The sequence below is a fragment of the Dromiciops gliroides genome, chromosome 5, assembly GCF_019393635.1.
Source record: "Dromiciops gliroides isolate mDroGli1 chromosome 5, mDroGli1.pri, whole genome shotgun sequence".
NCBI classification, from domain to species: domain Eukaryota; kingdom Metazoa; phylum Chordata; class Mammalia; order Microbiotheria; family Microbiotheriidae; genus Dromiciops; species Dromiciops gliroides.
This window is the reverse complement of record NC_057865.1, coordinates 301,850,915-301,874,061: the sequence shown is the minus strand read 5'-3', so window position 1 is coordinate 301,874,061 and position 23,147 is coordinate 301,850,915. Positions and strand designations below refer to the sequence as shown.

Sequence of the window (23,147 nt, the reverse complement as noted above, 5' to 3'; positions counted from 1 at the left end):
GGTGTCAGAGCTGGGAGGAGCCTTAGAACAGGGAATTTCAGGGCTGGGAGGGACTTCAGAATGGAGAATTACAGAGCTGGGGAGGCCCTTAGTGTCCACAAAACCAAGTCAATAGCAGAGCGGAGTCTCCTACTGTGTGCTAGGTGCTCTGGGGATTCAAGGGCAGAAACCCAAGGGAAGAATGGGGCCATGCCCAGTGACCTGTACCCGCCTTTCCACTTGTGCCCATGCGTGTGTGAGCCCTTGAAGGCTGCGGTTCTCTGCGATGCCTCCAATACCATCACACTTTGGGCACAGGGTTGTTATCTGTGGAATAGGGATGGTAAATACAGGGCTCACTCCAGACCTCTCCATCACAAGTCCGCAGGAGAGAGCAACCTCAGGGGGTAATGTTGAGGGCATGTTGAGGGCCAGCCCGGCCCTGCCCTCCTCAGAGTGCCTCCCATCTCTCCTTGGGCCACCCGTGGGGCTGCCACGTTCACACTTTTCTGGGGTCACCTTTGGATTGGGGAATAGGAAGGTCATGGAAGTGCCACACCCTCATTGTAAAGAGACTGAGGCCCAAAAAGGGGATGGCACTTGCCCCAGGTCCTCCAGCCAGGCTTTGAGCTGATCATTCACCACCAGATGCTCAAGAAGACTGGTCGTCTTTGCTGAGCATCATCTGCCTCCTGAGGAGGGGAGCCAGTCCATCCCTGAGCTCCCCCAGGGCCTTTTGGTTTGGGGCAGCTCCCCTAAGAGCCTTACGGATGGGTAACTCGACCCAAAGAAAGTCACTGGCGGAGGAGGGAAGGCATTTTGCAGGTGGGGAGAATGGAATGGGAAGTGGGCCAGGGGTGGGAGCCTCAGCTCTGCCTCTGTCCCGTCTCCCCCTCCCAATCTGAGCTTCTGTGGCATCCTTAAGTTTCCCAGTCAGGGAGAGATAGAGATGGGGCTGGGGCCCTACCTTGGGCTGCAGGCCCAGGGCTTCTCCACTGAATTCTCTGGGTCCAGGGGCTTCCTGGGGAACATAGTCCCAGCTACCAGAGACCTGGGCCTGGGCCTGGGAGAATGGCCCAGCTTTCCAGGAGTGTTCCTCCAGAACCCCCTCCCCCCAGCTCCACAGGCCTAAAAGCTGCTTGGGGTGCCCAGTTATGGCCAGAGAGCAGGGCTCAGCCTATTAACCTCTCGGGCTCCCCTGCTGAGGGAGCATTACTCTAGCTAAGCTCTGACTGCCAGGCCAGAGGCCAGCTTTGCATGGGGTGGGGGGACACAGCAGTAGTGACCGAAGCTACCCTGGTTGCCCAGAGGCCTCCAGGCCAGAATGCAAGGGGATGGGCATGAGTTCAGCCAGAGCCCCTCCACACTTGGCTAGACTCAGGAGTGCGTAGCTCTGTGGGTGCCCACAAACCAGGGGACCCTGGGCGAGTTGTTTCCCCCACTCGTTTCACTGTCTCCACCCCTACTTAAAGGAGAGCTGATAACCCTGGGCCCCTGCCCTGGCAGGGCTGGTGAGGAGTTGGGACTGATCTGCATCACTGTGTCAGAGCTGGGGTGTGGAGGGGGAGCTGAGAGAAGCCTTAGACGCTAAGTCAGAGGTGGAAAAGGCCCTGGAGATGCCTGGCTGGTGCGCCCCTCTCCAGAGGGTCCAGACCCGGCCTTAGAATTTGCTATGTGCTCCTAGAGCAGCTGACCCTGTGAGAGGAGGGAGACCCCAATGGTGGAAGGAAGCTCAGACCCCAGAGTGCAGCAGCAGGGAGACAGGAAGCCTCCACCCCGGCACCCCCCTCTCCTGACACCCTTTCCCTGTGACTCAGCACACACAGGTGTCCCAGGGGCCAGGGCATGTTCGCAGGCTGCCCCGGGCATCAGGTGGGGGTTGGGCCATGAACGCTGCCATCCCAAGCCAAGTTGGGCAGGGCATCCGCACGCGCTCCGGGCCGCCCGAGGCTCCGAGGCAGCTCCAGACTTGACGGGGATGACTCAGTGTTTATGAAGCAGTTGCTACTGGGGGAAAGGCCCAGAAAGGGACCCATGGGGAAGGTGAGTGGAAAGAGCAGGCTTCAGATTCCACAGGCCTGGGGCCCTTCTCTGGGCCTGCCGGTCGCCTGCCTGCTCTGTGACCTTGACCAAGACTGATCTCTCTCTGGGCCTTGGTTCTCTCATCTTTGAAGTGACAAGCTTGGACGAGAGGTTCCCTTCCAAGCCCTTGGATGCTATGACTTTGGAGGGCCAAGGGGGCTTCCCAGCAGGGCTGCAGCCCAACTGCATAGGCCCCTATAATGGCGCAGGGAGCAGCCTTCTTCTTCAGCCCTCCCTAGCTCCAGATGCTTCTGGGGAGAAGGGGCCGGCCAGGAGCCCAGGGCTTCTTTCTTTTTTTCCCCTTTTTTTCAGGGCAATGAGGGTTAAATGACTTGCCCAGGGTCACACAGCTAGTAAGTGTCAAGTGTCTGAGGTTGGATTTGAACTCAGGTCTTCCTGAATCCAGGGTCGGTGTTTTATCCACTGAGCCACCTAGCTGCCCCCTAGGGCTTGTTTCAACTGAGCCGACCCAAAGTGCCTCTTTTCTATGCATCCAGAGAGGACTCAGTTCATCTGCCACTTCTGGGCTATGTGACCTTGGACAAGTCACCCAACTTCCCCATCTGTTTAACGGGATGATAATTGTGACTCAGACTCCCTCTCAGGTTGCTCTTGGGTAATGGGTGTGAGCAGGCTCTAGAAATAGCAGAGTTGTCTGTGTATATGGGCAGATGGAGACATGAAAGCCCGCCCGCCCCTTCCTTCTCAGCTCGGAGCCTCCGTTTACACCAATACAATGAGCCTGACAATGTTGGAGGGGCCTCCAAGCCCTCATGTTAAGAGCTTCTCAGAATTCCCTGGAGCCCGATTTATCTCCTGATTTCTGCAGTGAATTATAAACTACCATAAAGGTTGGGTCCAGAAAACACACCAAGAGGGAGAGAACCACTTTGAAATGCAAATGGCTTCTGGTGAGAAATCCACACAGGCAGAGTCAGTCCCTGGGCACAGGGCACCACCCCCACAGTGGGCAGCAGACTCAGTGGGGGCACAGCCTGGCCAGCCCTGCCTAGCTCAGCCTGCTCCACGTGAGCCGGCAGGATTAGTGTCCCCTATGCCCTGTCATTTTTGCAGCAGGCACATGATGGGCATAGCTCAGGGTACCCCAGGGGGGAGGGGCAGGGAAGTCAGCAGGGCCCCCAGAGCCCCTCCCCACACTGCAGCAGCTCCGGCAGGGCCGGGTTCTGCCAGACTCCCTCATCAGGAAAGTCACTGTTAGCAGCCACCAAGCTTCCCGAGTCAGCCTCTAAGGGGGCTGGGAGTCCCCACAGAAGGAGGCCAATGAAGGCCCCTGTGGGGCTTCAAATCCCCAGGCAGGCTAGCACAAATCAGGGGTGTAGCCAGGCACCGATTCTGAGTCCTGATCACACGCAGTGCTTCGCTGCAAGGAGGCTGGTTTGTTTGGGAGTCTCAGGAATCCAGTTCGAATTTGGCTGGGCTGATCCCCACCTATGTGACCTTGGCCAAGTGATGGCTCTCTCTGGCTAAATGAAGTGCTTCCAGTGCCCTCCCATCTGTGATTCCTTTGAGCCCAAGCCTGAGCTTGGTCACAAGCTGAGGTCGCAGTCTGAGTCTTGACCAAACTCCTGAGCCCTGAGGTGGGCCCTCAGTCAGAGGCTGAGCCCTAGAATCTCAGAACCTCAGAGGCCAGTGGCCCCTAGCCCCATGGCTCCCTGATCAGGAAGATTCTCTATCACACCCCCAGCCATGGGTCCTCCAGCCTCCTTGGGAAGCCCTCCAGTGACAGGGATCTCACTACTTCCAGGGGCAGTGCCTCCCACCTTGCGACAGCTTGCAGAATTCAGGTGTTTTCCCTAATGCTGAGCCCAGAATCCTTGCCTCCTTTGCTCCCGATTCTTCCCTCTGCAGCCAAGCAGAGCCAGGCTGATCCTTTTGCTACCTGTCAATCCTTCCACTACTTGGAGGCTGCACCCGTCTCCTCTCTGTGATTCTCTTGCTTTCCCCAGGTCACCATGAGCAGTGTCTCAGTTGGGGACCTCCCCTGGGATTCCATGGATGTGGGAGATGCTGTCATCAGTGGGGAAGCTGTCTGCCTCTGCCAATGCAGGCCAGCACCTTCTTCTAGCCCCAGAGAGCTGTTGGGAGGTTTGCCCAGGGTCACCAACCCAGGATATACTGGAGACAGCCTGGAACTGGACTTCCAGACTCTGAGACCAGAGCTCTAGCCACCAGGCAACACTGCCTCTCAGGAACAACTACAGTAAAAGCTTACACGAACCCAGCACTGGCCCCCTCCTTGGGGACCCTGGTCTCCAGCTTCCTCACCATCCTGCTACCTGTCTCTGGGCCCTGTCTAGCTGGTCAATGCCCAGGTCTGATCGGATGCTCCAACGTGGCCTGGCCAGGACAGAGGGCATTGAGATGATCACTTCCCTATTTCCACTGTTATTCCCGCAGCCTGAAACGCCTTTCATTCAAGCCCATCATTTTACAGAGAAGGAAACTGAGTCCCAGAAAGGGATATGCTTTGCCTAACGTTGCCCTGCACACAAGCTGAGGCAGGCTGGGCACGAGGTCCTAGGTCCCCTGACTCCTGTTCTGCTGGTATCCCCAGCAGGCCTAAACCTTAGCAATTATGAATCAGGCTAGGCCTCGTGGAAGGAGCTGTTGTGAGAGTCCTTCTCATTTCCAGCCCCATGTCAAAGCCTACCTTGGACATCTAAGTGAATGATTTCTAGGTCGGAGGCCCTGCTCCCAACCCAGTCCTGACATCTGGGGCCGTGTCACCCTCTGAGTCACCCATCCCCATTCAGGCCATGGCATCTGCCTGGCAGCAGGGAGCAGGCTCTGTATCCTATTGTCCTGGCTGTTGGTGCAGGAATTGGGATGTCTACCTGGGAGAGAAGGTTTAGGGGGCCATGGTTACATGGTTAGGGAGTAACACCCTAGACTTGGGGTTAGCAGCAGAGTTCTGCCTAGGAATATAGCCCCTTGCTAGCTTTGTGCCCCAGGACCCAATCCCTTCCCTACTCCAAGCCTCAGCGTCCCCCTCTATAAAATGGTGATAATAATGCTGACAATATGATGGTCCAAGGACTCATCTGAAGAAACTTGCTGGACAGCCTAGTCTGCGAGTCTCACTTGGGTCCTATACTGTGAAGCCCCTTGATTCCTACCCTAGTCTCTGTGACCTTGTCCCCTTCCCCAAGGCCTATGCCTGGTCTGGTGACCTCTGATAAATTCACAGAATTGGGAAAATCAGAAGAGACTGGAAGGGTTCATTTGATCCAACTTCCACTTTGGGGAGAGGAATTAGAGGCCCATAGAGGTTGGAATACGTACCCAAGGTCACACAGCTAACCAATGGAACCACAGGGGTTAGAACCCCAGGCTCCTGGCTGGGTGAGGCCTTACCTCGCATCTCATGCCTAGCCAAAGTTTCCAGGTGGTCCCTGATGTGGCAATCAGTCTCTAGTGAGTTGGGGGATCCCCCATCAGCCACAGTCCAGACAGGAAACCAGAGACAGTGGGTGGCCAAGGTGGGTGGGGAAGAGGCCCTGAGAGCTGGGACTCTCAGCCAGCACTGGGATCGAGGCCGCCCTTGGGCCCCACATGAGGAGAGGAGCAGAGTGGAGTTGAGCAGCCAACGTCACCCACTGGCTTCTCCACAGAAGTGCCCCCAAGCAGCCTGGCACAGGGTTTTCCCAAACCCACAGGGCATGGAAAGTTTACCCCACCCACAGTCTTTACATCGATCAGGCCGCCCACATCCCAAACTCCAAAGCCTGGCTCTTCTCCTTCTCTGACTCAGAACCTGAAAACTGGCAGGGACTTTGGGGAGCTAATTCAACCTCCTCATTTAATGGGGGGTCCTGAGGCCCAGAGAGGTCAAGGGCTTTGCCCTCTGTCACACAGGTAGTCGTTGTAGAGTTAGACCTCAAACCCAGATCTTCTAGAGCCCGGGGACTCTTCACTACCCTGGACTATGCGGTAAGAAGCAAGGCATTAGCAACTATGGGCCAAATGAGGGAGAAAGACAGATGGGGCCTCAGGGAGGCTGAGGCAGAGAAGTCAGAGGGAGGACAGAAGCCCTCAGGGCCATGCTTTATTATCCCTCACTAGGCTGGACTAGAGCAATCAGATCTGGACTGGTTTTCCTGCCTCCATTCTCTCCTGTTGTTCTCTCTGATCCAGTCTCTACACAGCCACCAAAGTAAAATTAAGGTGAGAGTTGGAGGGCTGGGTTATGCACAGGTCTGACTATGACTATGTCACTCCCTTGTTCAAGAAACTCCTATAGCTCACTATTACCTATAGAATCAAACACACAGTCTTTTGTTTGGTGACAAAGCTTTCACCACCTGACCTCCACCCTACCTTTCCAACCTTATTGGGAATCACTCACTTCCCAGAATGCCCTCCCTATCCGCCTCAGTGCATGCGTGTGCACGCGCACGCGCGCACGCACGCACGCACACACACACACACACACACACACACACACCCTGAGTAATTAGCCTAAAGGCATCACCTATCTCCGAGCACCCAGACCAACCCAGAACCAGAATCTCTGCTATGAAATCCCTGGTGATGGGCATTTGGCTGCTGTGAGAACAGGAAAATCCTAGGATGTCCAGAGAGCACATTGCCCAACTTATACCTGAGCCAGGTTCCCCCTGTGACATGCCATTCCTCTGGTCAAAGAATGGCTGGATGAGTCAAATTCAGAATTTTTAGCCTGGAATTCAAAGCCCTCCAAAAACTTACATCAATCCATGCTACTCCCTTCTGAAAAATCAACACTCCAGCCAAACTGTATGATCAGAACAAAGACACCCCATAGATATCCATCCTTGAGTAAAGATTCGGGTAAGAGAGGTCAGAGAAGGGTCATCCCTGCCATTGATGTGGAAACAACTATACCAAATAAGAGACCAAGATGTGGATGAGATATCTCTCCTCTGAGAAGTCTCTGGACCATTTCAAGTAGACAAACAAGGAAAAGGGAGTCGGATGGAAGTGAGACATGGATGTTTAATAGATGGTTAATTGAAAGGTGTTTCAGGCAACTAAGGAAGTGGGATAGTGGGAGGAGCATCTGAGTTACAAAAATAAGTGGGATGGTCATATGTTATTTTATTTGGAGAAATAAGGAAGTGGGATGGTCTGGATTATTCAGTTAAAGAAATAAGGAAGGAAGGGATGGTTTATGCATTATTTCAGCTCTATAATTAGGATAGTTTATGTATTAATTTTAGTTACAGAATCAGGAGATGAGAGAGTTAATGCATTATTTGAGCAACCAAAGTAGGAAGCTGGTTTGTATATGGTTTTGTTTGAGCAATAAGGTAGCTGGTTAGGGTATTGCTCGGGCCACTGAATCATGCATTGGGATGGCTGGTGACTGTGATTGGGATAAATAAGAGGGTGGGGTTTTCGGGACGTTATTTCAAGAGAAATCAGGAAGCAGGACGGCGGGTGCCTGTCTTCAGTCTACCCAGGCAAGGCTGGTGAGAGGCACAAGGCCATGTCCCTGACGGCCGCCCACCCCATCCCATCCCTTTGGTTCAGCTGGCTTGAAAGGGCGTCTCTTACCCACTCGTAGCTCTTGCCCAAAGACAGTCTTCTCGCCGAGTGCCGAGCAGTTCCACCGGCCATAGCGGAACTGATACTGGCACTCGTTGATCCCCATCTGTGCCCCTTCTCCGATCACAATGATGGCGTCGGGGCGGCTCTGACAGATGGCTCGTTGTCGGGGGGCCAGGCCAGGGATCTTGTTGCAGATGATATTGGCTCCCAAAGCCACCACAGATGACAGCGCTCTGAGGGAGGGAGAGACAAGAAGGGGGTGAGGACCTGCTGTCCATTCAAGAGGCTGGTGCCCAGGGAGCAATGCTGAGGGATGGAGCCACAGCCACATAGATGTTTATATAATTATGGCTATAACTGGGGCCAGTTTTAGCCATAATTACACCCAGAGTGGGAGGGAGGGGAGAGGGTAATGGCAGCAGGACAGAGGGCAGGTGACTCTGGGGACAAGCATTCAAGAGAGGGCATTCCCTGGAGAAGAGTTGGCAGAGCTAGTCTGAAGAGGGGAAGGAGGGGAGCACTCAGTGATTGGCCCCTGGGGTGGTGACCAGGAACATTCCTGCACATGCCACTGGAGGAGCCAAAAATGAAACTAAGGAGGCAGCAGTGAGCATGAGCACAGAACCCCTACCCTCGAACCCTCCTTGCGAATACTTTGGGACAAATGACTTTTTGCCTCATTCAAACTCTACCTTGGACCAGAGATTTTGCAGATTCAATAAGACCTTATAAAATTAGATTTTCCAGGCCAAGACCTGCTGTGCATGAAGTAAGATTGACAAGGCACTCACAAATCTAGGAACTTGGTGGGCCTCCAAGACCCCTATGAGGACAGGATGGAGTTGGGGGGGGTGAGATTATATCCATTCAACAAGAGAGGAAACTGAGATTTAGGGAGGTTAAATGACCTAGAATCACAGATTGCTAGAGTCAGAAGGATACTTAGAATACAGATTATCCAGTGGCAGACCAGGAGGGGCCTTAGAACATGGACCATCCCAGCTGGGAGGGACCTTCAGAATTCTCCGAGAAACCAAGTAGTGTCTTTCTGAGATGTGTGGGAAAGCGAGAGATTGGTACCATTCCCATAAGGAAGGAGGCTGACCTATTTCTTCAGCATCACCAGGAATCGGTGAAAACCCAGGCATTCCAGGCCTGGGCGGACACTTGATGCCCACGCTCCCCCCTTATCTGGCAGGCAATGTCCCTAGGATCTCCAGCAGGGTACAGTAGGGCCGTCACCGGCCCCCACGTTGTTGTTGCCAGTGAACATCTGTGCCAGGAAGGTGAGGAGGGAATTTAATCCATTGTAATTGTAGCTCCTTGGAAAATGAAGCCAGGAGGGAGGGGCCCAGAAAAGCAAAGGAGCGAGCCTGGACCAAGCCAGCCCAGTGCTCTCAGGCCACCTTCTGGAGAGGACGTCGGCCCAGGGATGAGCCCTCTGGGCTGCTGCGGTGCAGCCTCTGCTCACCTGGAATTTCCCAAATCTCTTGCTTTCCCACACCTGTTGGGGGAAGAAAATACTTCCCTGTTTCTCACGGAATGACTAGGACCCCACCCACTTCTTAGAAGCTACTGTGTCCAGAGCATTGCTCAGCATGGAGATGACCATAATGAGCAGTGCTACGTGGCAAGTGAGTAAGAGAGGGAGGGGCCCGCAGTAGGCAGAGGGATTCTGAGGGGGCTGCTCATGAGCAGCACAGCATCCTGGGAGGTTGGGCTCTAAAGGAAGGCAAAGCTAATTGGGATATTCGACTGTCTTCTCGTACGGTAGGCTGGCTGTTGGACTTGGAGGTGGGGAGACCCGAATTCAAATCCTGCATCAGACAATTAATAGCTTTGTAATCCTGAGCAAGTCACTTCAACTCTGTGTACCCCAATTTCTTAACTGTTACATGAGAGGGATGGCCACAGTGACTTCGAAGACCCCTTTCATCTCTAAAGTTATCATCGAATTGGCCTGTGACCTTCCGACCCCCTCAGTCTGCAGAAGAGGAGACCAAGGCAAAGAAAGGAAGGGACTCTTACCTAAGATGCCAGAAGCAGCCAGTAGCAGAGACACAAATGGGTTCTCCCTCTTTGCCCTGGACCCCACTGCTCTGCTATGTCATCCCTCAGCTCAAAATCTATCAGCAGCTTCCATGGGATGGGGAGGTCAAGACCCAAGTCCTGCACCTGGCATTCAATGCCCTTCACAATTTGGCTTAGCTTTCCCCCTCACCTCATTATTCCTTTCCACATGCTTCTGGCTTCAGCCCGATTGGACAACCCATTGCTGCTCCCGCCCCTCACCTCCCTACAGTAACTCATCTCCACATCAGCTTGACAGAGCATCTGGCACCTCGTCTGGGCAAGGCTCAGAGGTAGGCACTGGGCACCAGGAAGATGGAGACATAACCCTGGCCCCATGGAGCCAATGTTGACAAAGCACTGGGCCAGTGCCTCCGAGAAAGGGGAAATGTCCCCCAGGACTTCAACCAAGATTGTGACACTGGGAGAGTCTCTAACCCTTTGTGCAGTTACTTCACCTGTGTCTGGAAAATGGATTTGCTGATCTCTAAGACCCCAGCTCACCTCCACAATTGAAGTTCTAATGTGTAGCTCCTCCCAGCCCTGCCATCCCCTGTTCTGAGGCCCCTCCCAGCCCTGCCATCCCCTGTTCTGAGGCCCCTCCCAGCTCTGACATCCCCTGTTCTATCCCTGTTAGGTCTGCCTTGCCCTCCTCTAAGCTTCCTCCCAGTTATGATGTCCTTTGATACATACAAACCATTATAAGACAAGGAAGGAAGTGAGGAAGACCTGAGGAGAAGTATCCATGTGGATGCCTGCCTTCCTATCTATCTGGTAAAAACCCCTCCTTTGTTCCAAGGCCTGGCTTAGGCATCTTTTCTTCTGGGAACCCTTTCCTCACTACCCCTCATGCATTCTGACCGATGGTGCAGGCACCTCAGCTATCCTCTCAGCACACTCGAAGAGCTCTATGGGACATATGATCCAGCCCAGACCTGAAGGAGAATCACCTTGACCAGCAGCCATCCAGCTTTGGTTTGAAATCCTCCAGCAGAGGGAAGCTCACTGCCCTAAGGTGCCCCTTACATTTGACCCCTCGGTTTGGGGGAGGAAACAGGCCAGCCCTGGAGAAGAGCCACAAGCTACAGAGCAGGGACTCTTCTGCCCACTGCCACAGTTAGGGAGGGAGCACAACTGAGGGGGCAGGAAAAGCCCAAATGATGGCAGCGCTATTTCTTCTGCTCAGAGGCTGATGATCAAAGCGGGCGGAGTTCAAGCCTCCATTCGCCACAAAGACATGCTGCCCACCCCCCCCCCCCGGGCTATTTTGTACTGTTCCTTTAATACCCGGAGAGTGTCACCCAGGCAGGTCTCCATACTCTGGCTCTAAAGCTCAGTGCATTAACAAGATAACCAGGAGCAGCTTCTTGGTAGAGCAGTGCAGCTCTGGGGCCCCTGGCTCCCTATCCTCTTTCCATGAGAATCTGTCTCTGTCTCTGGGGAGAGTCTGATGGAGTGGCCTGAGGTCTTAGGTACAGAGAATACTAAAGGATGAAACAGTAATAACAATTCTGGTCTAGGAGGTAAGGACTGGCTGGCTGAAGTTTTGGGGATGCTTCTCTCTTGATTGTCTGTCAAAAGCTCTCAGAACCTGGGATTTCTTTTGTTTTCCCCACTGGGTTCCAGAACACGGACAAGTATTCAGGAAGGTACTCAGTCTAGACCTTGGACAGTCAGGTGGCATAGTGGAGCGAGCACTGGCCCTGGAGTCAGGAGAACCTGAGTTCAAATCTGGCTTCAGACACTTGACACTAGCTGTGTGATGCTGGGGAAGTCACTTAACCTTGATTGCCTTAAATATCAGGGGCCATCTCCAGTCATCCTTATGTCTATCTTTCCACTGGACCCAGATGGCTCTGGATGAGAGAGCGAGTCTGGTGACTTTGCAAAACCCTGCCTCACTTCAATCCAATTCACTGCAAGTCCATCCATCTATCTACATTTCAATCTAATTGGTTTCCTTTGTAATTCTACATATTTTGTGTGTTTAAAAACATGATTCTGAGAAGGACTCATTGGATTTCACCAGATCACAACAAAGGCAAAGAACTGCTAAGAACTAGATTTCAGTTGCTCATGAACTCACAGAATCACTCACTGTGGTTGATGCCTGGAACACCATATCCAGCTACTCATCACACATGTGCTGGTACTTGGCTAGGAGCTGGGAGAGATTCAGCACGTACATTAAGCTCCTCTTGTGTAGAAGGTACTAACCTCAGTTCTGGGGGCACAAAGAAGGGGGAGGGGACATAAATGCTTGAAGAGACCACAGAGGCCAGCTAGTCCAACTCCCTCATTTAGTAGATGAGAAACCTGAGGCCTGAGGAAGTGAGGTGACACAGATAGTACAAGGTAGAGTGGAGGTCCAAACCTTCTGACTCCAAAGCCAGAGCCCTTCTTCGCTAATCTCTCCATGGAGGACTTCCCAGCAATAGCCGGCATTTCTGTGGTTCTATTGTCATTTGAGCCATGTGACCTTCATGTGGGCATATGATCAGGCTTATTCCCATTTCACAGATGAGAAAACCGAAGTTCAGTGATTTGCCCATGGTCACACAGTGTCGGAGACAGGTTTTGAACTCAAGACTTTCCTAAATTTAAGCCCTGTGCTCTTTCCATGACATCATTTTGACTCTCAAGAAACAGGCAGGTGTCGTATTGCAGAACACTTTAAATACATCCTCATTATGCTCTAAACAGCCTTGCTAAGGAGGTCCTACTTTGCCATTTTACTGAGGAGAAAACAGGCTCAGAAGGAGGGAGGCCAGGGCCACATAGCTCTCCAGTTTTGGAGGTAGGATTTTAACCTAGGAGAATCTGATTCCAAACCCAGAATTTTCAACACTGTTCATGTTGAACCAGACTTGAGTTTTCATGGAGTCAATGGCCAGATGGACCCAATGAACTCCAGATGGGAGCCAAGAAGCCCAAGTTCTTTGACATCTCCCTGACTGTGTGACTGTGGGCAAGTTTCATTCTGTCTTTGAGCTTGGCTCCATTTTATTTCTGGACAATGAAGGGGTTGGACCACATGGTTCCCCAAAGTCTGTTCCAGTTTTATTCTATAACACAGATCAGTGTGGGAGAATTTAGGGAGGCTTCCTGGACAGGAATGCTAAAGACCTCTCCAGAGGCTGGTATCTCTGGTTAGTGTGAGGTCTGTTGAGTTTGTACAAAAATTAATTATTAATAACTATATCTAATTTTGAATTTTTTAAAATTTGGACTTATTAAAAATTATGATTATATGAAAAATGATAAGTTTTGGAAAATTATAATTGGGCCATAAGTCCCATCTGGGTCGCCATTCAAATGTGAAAATATTTTGGATTGACTAGGGCTAATTTGGGGGGACTAATTTGATTGGGGTACTAATCTGGGACTGTTGATTGACTGGCTATCTGACTGTGTTTAATTTAATATGGGCTGTTTATAAAGTTCCACCACACTGCTCCACTCCCAAATTGATAAGCAAAATATTAAGAAGCCTCTTAACTAAATAATCCAAGCAGAGTTTATTTATGAGATACTATTTAAATTAAGAATATAGGGAAATAAAATGTACAACCTGACTGCATTGCGGCACTTCTCTTTCCACTGCTTGGAACTTCTTGAATACAATAAAGGCCTTAGCCGCCACTTGCCTTAGGGCACTCAGGTACTTTATTCTAACTCTGAGCCCCTTTCACTTTGTAAATCCCCCTGCTTCTAACTTTCCTCTCCTTACTGCCACCACTGAACCCCTGTGTTTCTCTCTCACCGACCTTCTGTCTGTCTGCTCCATCAGTCTGCCCTCTGCCACCTTTGCCGCCACTCTAATCTTGTCCGCCAGCCTTTCCTCCTTGCTCCTAGTCCTGCGTTACTGTTCAGCTTGTCCCCCGTCTCCTTGTACAAACCTCTTCTCAGCCTCTCTTGTCCGTCCTCCCAACCCAGAGTCTAACTCCCAGGTCTATATATACCTTTTCTTCTCTCCACTCAAATCTCCGGGCTTCCTGCACCCCCACAGACCAAGCTAATCTGCTAGCCAGGGCTGCGGCTAGTGGGGGGGGGTGCGGTCCAGCTTCACACGCCTCAGCACAGGCTATCTGGGATCTTTCAGATAGCTCCGCTCAGGTCAGAGGGAGCTGGGGGCTTTTTCCCCCCCAGCTCCGTCTGACCTGGCGTCTTGTACAGCCCATGGGGCTTTTTGGCTCAGCTGAAGCTGAGGAGGAGGGGCACCAGCTCCTTCCACACAGAAGAGACCTTGAGGGCCTAAGACTTTCCAATCTCAGCCCAAAGGTAGGGTCCCCAAATCAAAATAAATTTCCACAAGTTCATGGGTAGGTGTGGAGCCTAGTACACCAGGAAAGGTAAAAGAATGCAGTAGAAAAAGTGATGTATTTGGAGGCAGGGGACTCTGAGGTCAAATCCCAGCTGGGCTCCTTCATACCCATGTGACCTGGACCAAGCCCCTTCCCTGGTTGGGGTCTGTTTCCTTATCTATAAAAGGAAGTGTCGGGGGCAGCTAGGTGGTGCAGTGGATAAAGCACCGGCCCTGGATTCAGGAGGACCTGAGTTCAAATCCAGCCTCAGACACTTGACACTTATTAGCTGTGTGACCCTGGGCAAGTCACTTAGCCCTAATTGCCCCACAAAAAAAAAAGGAAGTGTGGACTAGGTCACTCCTAGGTCAATTCTAGCTCTGACATCCCATGAAATGCAGGCATATTTACCAAGAGGAGGCTGAAGGGGCTGTAAACTTTACCTGCCCCCAAGGGGCAAACACTGGAGTGTCTCCCATATTGATTGATCAACCAATTGATTGTGGAAGGCTCAGGGCAGAATCTAAACTCAATTGCCTAAATGTTGATCAATTGCCAAAGATGTTTCTAATCTTTGCCCCCTAAAACCCAGAGCCTGGGGGACTCTTTTTTTTTTTTTTTGTATTTTTCTTTTGGTGAGGCAATTGGGGTTAAGCGACTTGCCCAAGGTCACATAGCTAGTAAGTGTCAAGTGTCTGAGGTCGGATTTGAACTCAGGTCCTCCTGAATCCAGGGCTGGTGCTCTATCCACTGCACCACCTGGCTGCCCCCTGGGGGACTCTTGAAAGGGGTTCAGCATGAAGCCTCCACTCCGTTCATGGGTGTGGGTATGGATGTGTGTGTACCAAGAGGTGGGTGGCTCCACCCCGAGATTTCTCATGGAAAAAATTCAAACCAGACTCTATCACTCATCATTCAGAAGCACAGGGCAGGGGCTATGGAAGAATAGAAAGTGATTCAGAAAACTTTCCATCTTTCCATGGAACCACCCCCCTTGGCGACCTGGCCAGCATCTACCCCCACTACCTCCACAGGCTGCTCCATGGGAATGCCTGCTCTGCTCTCAACCAGCCTCTTGAAAGCCAAGGTCAGCCTTAATCCACAGGTGCAGGAAGTGTTTATAGGCTCACTCAGCTCTGCCCTTTTTTATCCTTGTGTCATGGAAAGAACCCTAGGCTAGGATCAAGAGAGCCAGGTTCAAGTTCCAACTCAGCTAGTATCTAGCTTTGTTACCTTGGGCAAGTCATTCCTCTGGAGGGAACTTCAGTTTCCTCATCCATAAAAACTCCCTTCCAGGATAATTGTGGTGGTGAGGATCAGATAGTTTGTATCTAAAAAAGCTTCAAAACAGAAACTCAAGATGGATGCAAGGGCTGGTTATTGGAATGCCTCAAGCACACAGAATTTCATTGGTGGCAGTCTGCCCACCCCGGCACAGAACTCAGTGTGATGATCTTGAGAATCATCATAGCCAGGGCAGCTAGATGGCGCAATGGATAAAGCACCAGCCCTGGATTCAGGAGGACCTGAGTTCAAATCTGGCCTCAGACACTTGACACTTGCTAGCTGTGTGACCCTGGGCAAGTCACTTAACCCTCATTGCCCCGCAAAAAAACCAAACAAACAAACAAAAAAAAAAGAGAATCATCATAGCCAAAAATTCACCCTTGTGGCCAACATGGCACGCCTCTCCAAAGAGGTGCTAGGATACCCAGCATGCAGGATTGGTGGGTGTCTAGCTGGCACAGGCTTCAGTAGCCCTGCTCACCTCCATGCCATGGTGGGATATCAAAAGAGGAAGTCAGTGGAGAGATTATTTCATTATTGAGACTATGCATCAGTAAATGAACAATATCCTGGGTGAGGGAAGAAAATAATGTAGGCCAATTCATGCTTCTGCCATGGATGGCAAGATGGAGAAGGATCCATGGACCAACAATGAACCTCTGAAGGATTGGTCAGGGCTGGTGGGATGTGATTGCTTCAAACAACAGGGGACTTTTACTATAGAGAAGAGAGGGCTTTGGATGGACAAGAGAGCTATCTTCAGGTATTTGAAGCACTGTCAGGCGGAAGAAGGATTAGCCTCCAGCTGCTTGGCCCCAGAGGACAGAATCAGCAGCTTGGGGGCAAGTGGCAGAGAAGCAAATTTTAGCTCGAAGGTTAGCTTAACAAGTGGAGCTGTCCAGCAGTGGAACAGACTGATTCTGGCAGGTGCTGAGCTCCCTCATCTCATTGGAGACCCCGTTAGGAATAGTATCAAGGGAAATCCTATAAAGGGGAGCTGGATAATGTGATCCATAAAGTCCCTCCAGACTCTAACATCCACAGAAAGAACCAGATAGAATAGCAACAACCTCCAAGAAAGGAGCCTTGCTTAGCTGGATTGTCGGTATCATTTCCCTATATTGACCTTGGTTTCCCTATCTGTAACATGAGGGAACTGGAATAGATGGTTTCGGAATTCATTTCCAGTTCTAGATTGTATGAAATCTACAGTAGCCAGGGGGCCTGTACTAACATTAGTGGCCAATGGTCCTAGCCGTTGTTGAGATGAACTGGCTAATGTCCACATTAGCTACGTTAGAGCAGATACAGCTACAGGACTAATTGATCACTGTCTTTGCTGAAGCTCTTGGTTGAAATGACTAAGCTAACATTTTTAAAGTCCTTACAGCTCATTTCTTTGGAACCATATTACAGCCATGTGAGGCAGGATGGTCATCCCCACTTTACAGGTGAGGAAAACGGGGACTCAAAGAGCAGTGGATCGCTCCAAGGTTCACTAGAGGACATGGGCAGAGCTGGCCCTCCAACTCAGACCAGATTCCAATGACTGAGAGCGGGGAGAGTTGAACCCTCTTGTTTCACTGATGTGGTAACTGATCTCCAGAGGCACCGAGTCAGACCTCTGGGGTTGATAAACAGCCACAGCTGCCTTGAAAGGCAGGGTGTCTACCTTTAAAGCCAGTGCAAGCCTAAGAGACAAAGGGATCAGGTGGGGAGAGTGGTGCACACCAAACGCAGCCAGCCTGGGGTACCTGGAGGGGTGGGTGCCTGGTCAGTTCCACAGCCTTGTGCTGCCATCTGCAGAGGTGTTAGCCCTCAGGAGGAGCTGGGGAGAGCCCACCTGCTCACTCCCTACAGTGTCTAGGTGCTGAGGAGGTTAAAGGGGCTGAGTCAGAATGAGCTGGAACCCCCAACACCCCCTGCTCCCTCCACCATGTGCTCCCTGCTACTCTCCACCCCTGCCACCCCCTGTTCCCCCACAGCCTTCTCTCGGCTGGTTGTTTACGGCTCTGTTTTCTTGGTCGCCTCCCAAGGCTGGGAGCTCAGGCGTGTTACAAAAGAGAAGGGAACCTCTCCCCCTACAAGAGGTTCCCAGAGGCCACCTGAGCTTTGTCTCAGGGGGATCAGTGTCGAGCCTCCAATGCATACCAAGAGCTAAGGCGCTTGGGGCGTGGAGGGCCCAGGAGGTGAGGGCTTGGCACATGCTGAGCTCCCCAACAACACCTGGAATGCTGGTCTCCCTGCCTCCCCGCCCCCCCCCCCCCTGCCTGGCCAATGCTCTCTGCTTTCAAAGCCAGGGGCAGGCTCCACCCCTCCAGAAAGCCTTTTTGGTTGCTCCATAGGGTCATGGGATCTGGGAGCCAGAAGTGGAAGTAACCCCTTGGTCTAAGGCCCTCAAGTCACAGAGGAGGAAGAGGAAGGGATTCATTTGGATCACCAGATCAGAGTTACTAGGAGCTTAGAGATCCTCCAGTCACAGAGTCTTAGCCCATAGAGACATCCAGGTCAGGGTACTTGTGTATTCTCTCCAGAGAGAGGAGGGCTGTACCCAGCCAGCTCTCATTCAGGGACCTCCAGTAGAGGGATGCTGACCACCCCAAAAAGCAGTTGAATCCTTTACCTTAGAGGGGGATTCTGGGACCCAGAGGGGAGAAGTCCAGGGAGAGAACAGATCAAGGCCTGTAGAGGTCTGGACTCCTGAGGAGGAAGTGTTTAAGTGACCCGAGCTTCCAAAGAGTGCTTGCTTTTGGTGGGCAAGGAGGGAAACAGGGATGCATCACACTACCCACACTGTCCTAAACCAGCTCTGCTCATGGGCTCAGTTTCTCTTCAACCAGCTGAGGCCATTTAACCATCATCAAGCCACACTATCCAAATGCCTAATGATGACTCAGTCTCAAGGGCCAAGCAGGAATGCTGAGAATCATGAGCCCATCTAATGGATGAAGACATGGAGGCACAAACAGGACACCAACATGCTTCTTAATCTTGAAAATATCCCCAACTCTAGTGAGAATTTTCAGCATCTCTGTCCTCATGTTAAAAACTAGGCACCTAATGTTCAAGTGAGAATTTGAAGTATAGAATAAAGAATATCAGAGCTATGTGTCAAGGCATGGATCTGGGTTCTAGGGAGGTATTAATCCTCAGATGTCTCTGCCCTTGGGCAAAGCTTCTATCACCTCTCCCTAGGCACAGCTCTGACCCTAGGTCATATAGAGCCTAGAGCTTTGGCCTCCCAGGACCACGATAGGTGAAGGTGACCTCCCCATCTCACCCAAGGAATTGACTTCATGAGTGACATAGTCAATCAGCTTAGGGGCAGGAAAGTCCTCAGAGGGCATCTAGTCAGTCACTAAACATTTAGTGAATGCCCCCTGTGTGACTGGCAGTGTAATAAGTGCTGGGAAACCAAGAAAGGTAAAAAACCAATCCCTGCCCTCAAGAGCTCAGTCTACAGGGTTGGTGCAAGTGCTGCCTCTCCAATACCCCCACTGTGTCTCTGCTGAGCACCTCTAGTGAAGGGGAGCTTACCACCTCAAGGCAGCTCTTTAGAGGTTGGTGACCCAATCAGGGCAGAGGACAGAGCCAGGAAGCCAACCACCTATCTCGTTCTAGATACTCTCTCATTTTCTGGCTTTATTTTTGGCCAGACCTGTCTCATTAGCAGAGTGAATGGCCAGTTAGGAACACCCTCTGTGAATGCCACTTGGTGCCTTCTCTATTATTTAGAATCTTAGAGTTTCATGGGGCAATAAGAAGGGAGATGAGATGACCAGGCAGTGGCCCAGCAGTCCACAAAGTAACCTTGTTGGACCTTTGTCATGAGGTTAGCTTACACAGACTGCTGACCAGCCAGACTCCCTTCTCTCCCCCCTTGGAGAATGGCAGGGCAGGGATCATGTCTTTTATACTAAACCACTGTGGCTCCTTGCCCTTGGGGTCCAGTGCTGCCATCTGGTCATGGATCTCAGATTGTCATGAGCCCAGCAAAATCACAACTGTGAGTGACCCAAGAGGCTAAGGAAAGATGAGTGAGCTGAAGCCTGGCATTAGGGATGATTCATTCATGAGGAATGGTGGGGGGCATCATCATCAATGTGGATCAAGGGCAAGAGGGCTTGCATTGTGCTGTATTGTGTCAAGATGAAAACAAACAGGAGACAGCCTCCAGGGCTTTGCTCTGACCCCAATGGAGGACTCAAGGAAAGGTGTAAAAGTGGATGCCATATAACTAGTTGTGTGACCATGGGCAAGTCACTTAACCCCAATTGCCTCACCAAAAAAAAAAAAAGTGGATGCCAAAGAAGGAATACAAGGCTGGCTGGAGACCAGAATTGGTGGAGGGAGGATTGTTGTCAATGAGACCACATGTGCTCTTCTTGCTCATGGGTCACATGTTCTACAGATGTCATAATAACTCTAGAAAGCTACCCCCAATTTAACAGGTAGAGACACTGAGGCTCAGTGAGGCCACAGGATGATAGACCTCAGAGGTCACTGAGACCAAGCCCCTCATCTGACAGGTGAGGAAACTGAGACCCAAGGAAAGGAAGACTCTTCAAGGTGGCCCACGTGGTAAGTAGCAAAGTCAGAATTTGAACCCAGATCCTTTGTCTCCCAATTCCAGTCTCTGCTGATGTGACCTGCTACAACGCCTTTCCCAAACCCCTTTCATGCTAGTGCCTTCCTGCTGAGACTTTGTCCTATTTATTCTGTCTATAGACTTCTTGAACTGACTGCTGCTTCTACAATGGACTGTGACCTCTTTGTGAGCATAGATCATGTTTTTGCCTTTCTTTGACTCCCCAACGATTGTCATGGTGACTGGCACATAGTAGGTGCTTAATCAATGTTTTTTGTCTGACAGCCCATAGGAATTTTGAAGGAGAAGGTCATTATTAACATTACTGACCCCTCCCCCCATCTCCCAGCATTCCTGACCTGTCTGGTCCTACTTGATTGCCTTATATCAATCAGCTCCCACATCCAGGACTGCTCTCCAGCCCCTGACTTCCCTTATGCATTTGCTGCTGTGAGCTCCACAATTCTCAGGGTCTCATCCTTCGAGGTCTAGTTCTCTGAGAAGCCTTCCCTGATCCATCCTTTCCCAAACCTCAGAGTACTTGAATCCTCCAGTGAATTTATCAGTTGTAGCCCTTAGGCTCCCTTCTTGCTCTCTCCCTGCCAGACAGGGTTTGGGGACAAGTCGCTCCTCTTCCTCTAAGATTCTGCAAATCTCCCAGTCAAGGACAAGTGGCTCCTTGATATATGACCTCGTCTTTATCTCTTGGTGTGGGAGAGAAGAGGTATTAGGCTCCCTACCAAACTGGAAGTCTATAGAGCAGTTTGCTGACCTCACTGTTGTATGCCTATGAAACCTACACAGTCTACCAGCGCCATGCCAGAAAGCTGAATCAATTCCATTTGAATTGTCTTAGGAAGATCTTGAAGATCATCTGGCAGAATAAAATACTGGACACTGAGGTCCTCTCTCAAGGTGAACTGCCAGGCACTCAAACCCTACTGCAGAGAGCACAACGCCAATGGTCTGGCCATGTTCAAATACCAACCATACATTTGCCTATAAGACTATTTTATGGAGAATTCACACAGAGGTCAGAAGTAATAATACAAGGACGCTCTTAAGTTCTTTCTGAAGAACTTTGGAATTGATTGCCTCACATGGGAGACGCTGGCACAGGACCACTCGGCATCACAGGCCCTCATCAAAGAAGGTGCTGTGCTCTATAAGCAAAGCAGGATTGCAGTAACTCAAAAGAAATGTGAGATTCGCAGATTTGGAGGCATCTCCACTCCAAGACTCCACATGGACTCTGTGCCTGTGGTAGAGCCTTCCACGATTGAATTGGTCTGATCATCCACAGTCAGACACGCTGTACATTGACCCCAACAGCATAATGTCATCGGTCATCTTCCAGTACAAAAGACAAAGGACAAAGAACAAGTGAGAGCTACTTTCTTCTAGATCCTCAGAAGTGAACAGTTCAGGGCCCTATTCACAAAAGCAACGGGCAAATGGATGAACGAAGTGAATGTGAGAATAAGTGAAGGAATGGGGAAATGAATGAAGAAATTGGAAGGCAGTAGAGTGGATAGCTTTTCATACAATTGGCTGTGTGATACAGGGCAAGTAACTTAAACTCTCTGTGCCTCAGTTTTCTCATCTGTAAAATGAGGAGGTTGAATTCAATAGCCTCTAAGATCTTTCTGTCCTGTATCTATGATCCTCTGAAAGAGGTAGGGAATGAACGGAATGCTGAAAATGATTGGATAAACAGTGAATGAGTGAGTAAATCAATGAAAAGAGTGAATTCTTTGCATAGGAGGCAATTAATAGATGAAATTTAGTCATTTTGTGAGAGGATGGATGGATGGATGAATGGGTGGGTGGGTGGATGGATGGATGGATGGATGGATGGATGGATGGATGGATGGATGGATGGATGGGTGGATGGATGGGTGGATGGGTGGATGGATGGATGGGTGGATGGGTGGATGGATGGATGGGTGGATGGATGGATGGGTGGATGGGTGGATGGATGGATGGGTGGATGGGTGGGTGGGTGGATGGATGGATGCCTTGGCCAGGTGCATGTCCCTACTCCCCACTTTGATTTCCCCAGACTGGGGATCCAGAGTTAGGGGAAGCCCTGCCCCTCTTGGGACCATATAGGAGACCTCCAATTATCATGCATGGTCCCAAGCCCTGCAGATGTCTGGAGCAACTACAGATGGGTTGTGCTCACTGATGTCATCCCCATTCTTCTTCCCAAGCAGTCCTGTGCTAGGTCAGCAGGAACTTGTCCATCACAGGTTCTTTTTTTTCAGGGCAATGAGAGTTAAGTGACTTGCCCAGGGTCACACAGCTAGTAAATGTCAGGTGTCTGAGGCTGGATTTGAATGCAGGTCCTCCTGAATCCAGGACTGGTGCTTTATCCACTGTGCCACCTAGCTGCCCCCTATCACAGGTTCTTAATAAGTGCTTCTTGACCTGACTTTCTGAGTTACAAGATGTCCAGGAAGGACTGGGAACAAAAGCCACCCAGAAACCTTTATGAACCTGTGGCAGTGGGAGTGGACAGTAATACTTTGGAGTATCTCTTTGACAGAGTGGCATCACCTCTAGTGATGGAGAACTCATTACCTATAGAAATGTCTCATTCCTTTATTAGAAAATATTCATTATTGGGCATCTTTTTTTACATCGTGCTGAAATCTGACTCTCTACACCTCTGCATTATTCCTAGTTTTGCCCTCTGGGACAAGAGAGACCAAGTGAGTCCCTCCTTAGCATGATATTCTCCCTGAAATTTTGAAGGTAGCTATCAGCCCTGAGTCTTCTCTTCTCCATGTCCCCTCTTCCCTTCTTCCCCAGGGGGCAGTGCTGTGGAAAGAGGTCCCTGAGCCTTCCTGGGGCCATCTCATTCCCCATCTTGTGTTTTCACCCCAGTTGCTTTACTAGATGTGTACATGGACAGTTGAGTCCTAAGGACAGGCAGGACACAGATGTGTTGGCAGTGATTATAACCACTCTCATGTGTGTGATGTTCCACACACACATACCCACAAACGCATGCACATACACATATATATGCATACATGCACACACGTACATGCAACCACAAACAATACTTTCAATGTAATACACATACATGTCCGTGTATGTACATGCACACATGCCAGCAAACACACGTGTGCTCACACATATACTTAGCCATATAAAACGCATGTGCATGTATACATTATGCACAATATACATCCACAAACATGCAGGCATGTTGTGTTCATCGCCATTAAGTATGTTGAGCCTCACAATAGTCCCATGAAAGTAGAAGATCCCTGTGAGCC

The 23,147-nt window shown here is 50.7% G+C and overlaps 1 protein-coding gene across 2 annotated transcripts in view; it reads right to left on the bottom strand.

Moving 5' to 3' along the window:
• WNT7B (Wnt family member 7B) overlaps positions 1–23,147 on the bottom strand; it is a 94,462-nt gene that overhangs the window by 21,551 nt on the left and 49,764 nt on the right. For both annotated transcript variants that reach the window (XM_043968339.1, XM_043968338.1), the window contains exon 2: positions 7,618–7,844. In XM_043968339.1, the coding sequence (XP_043824274.1) occupies positions 7,618–7,844 (227 nt within the window). The remainder of the gene's footprint in view (positions 1–7,617; positions 7,845–23,147) is intronic.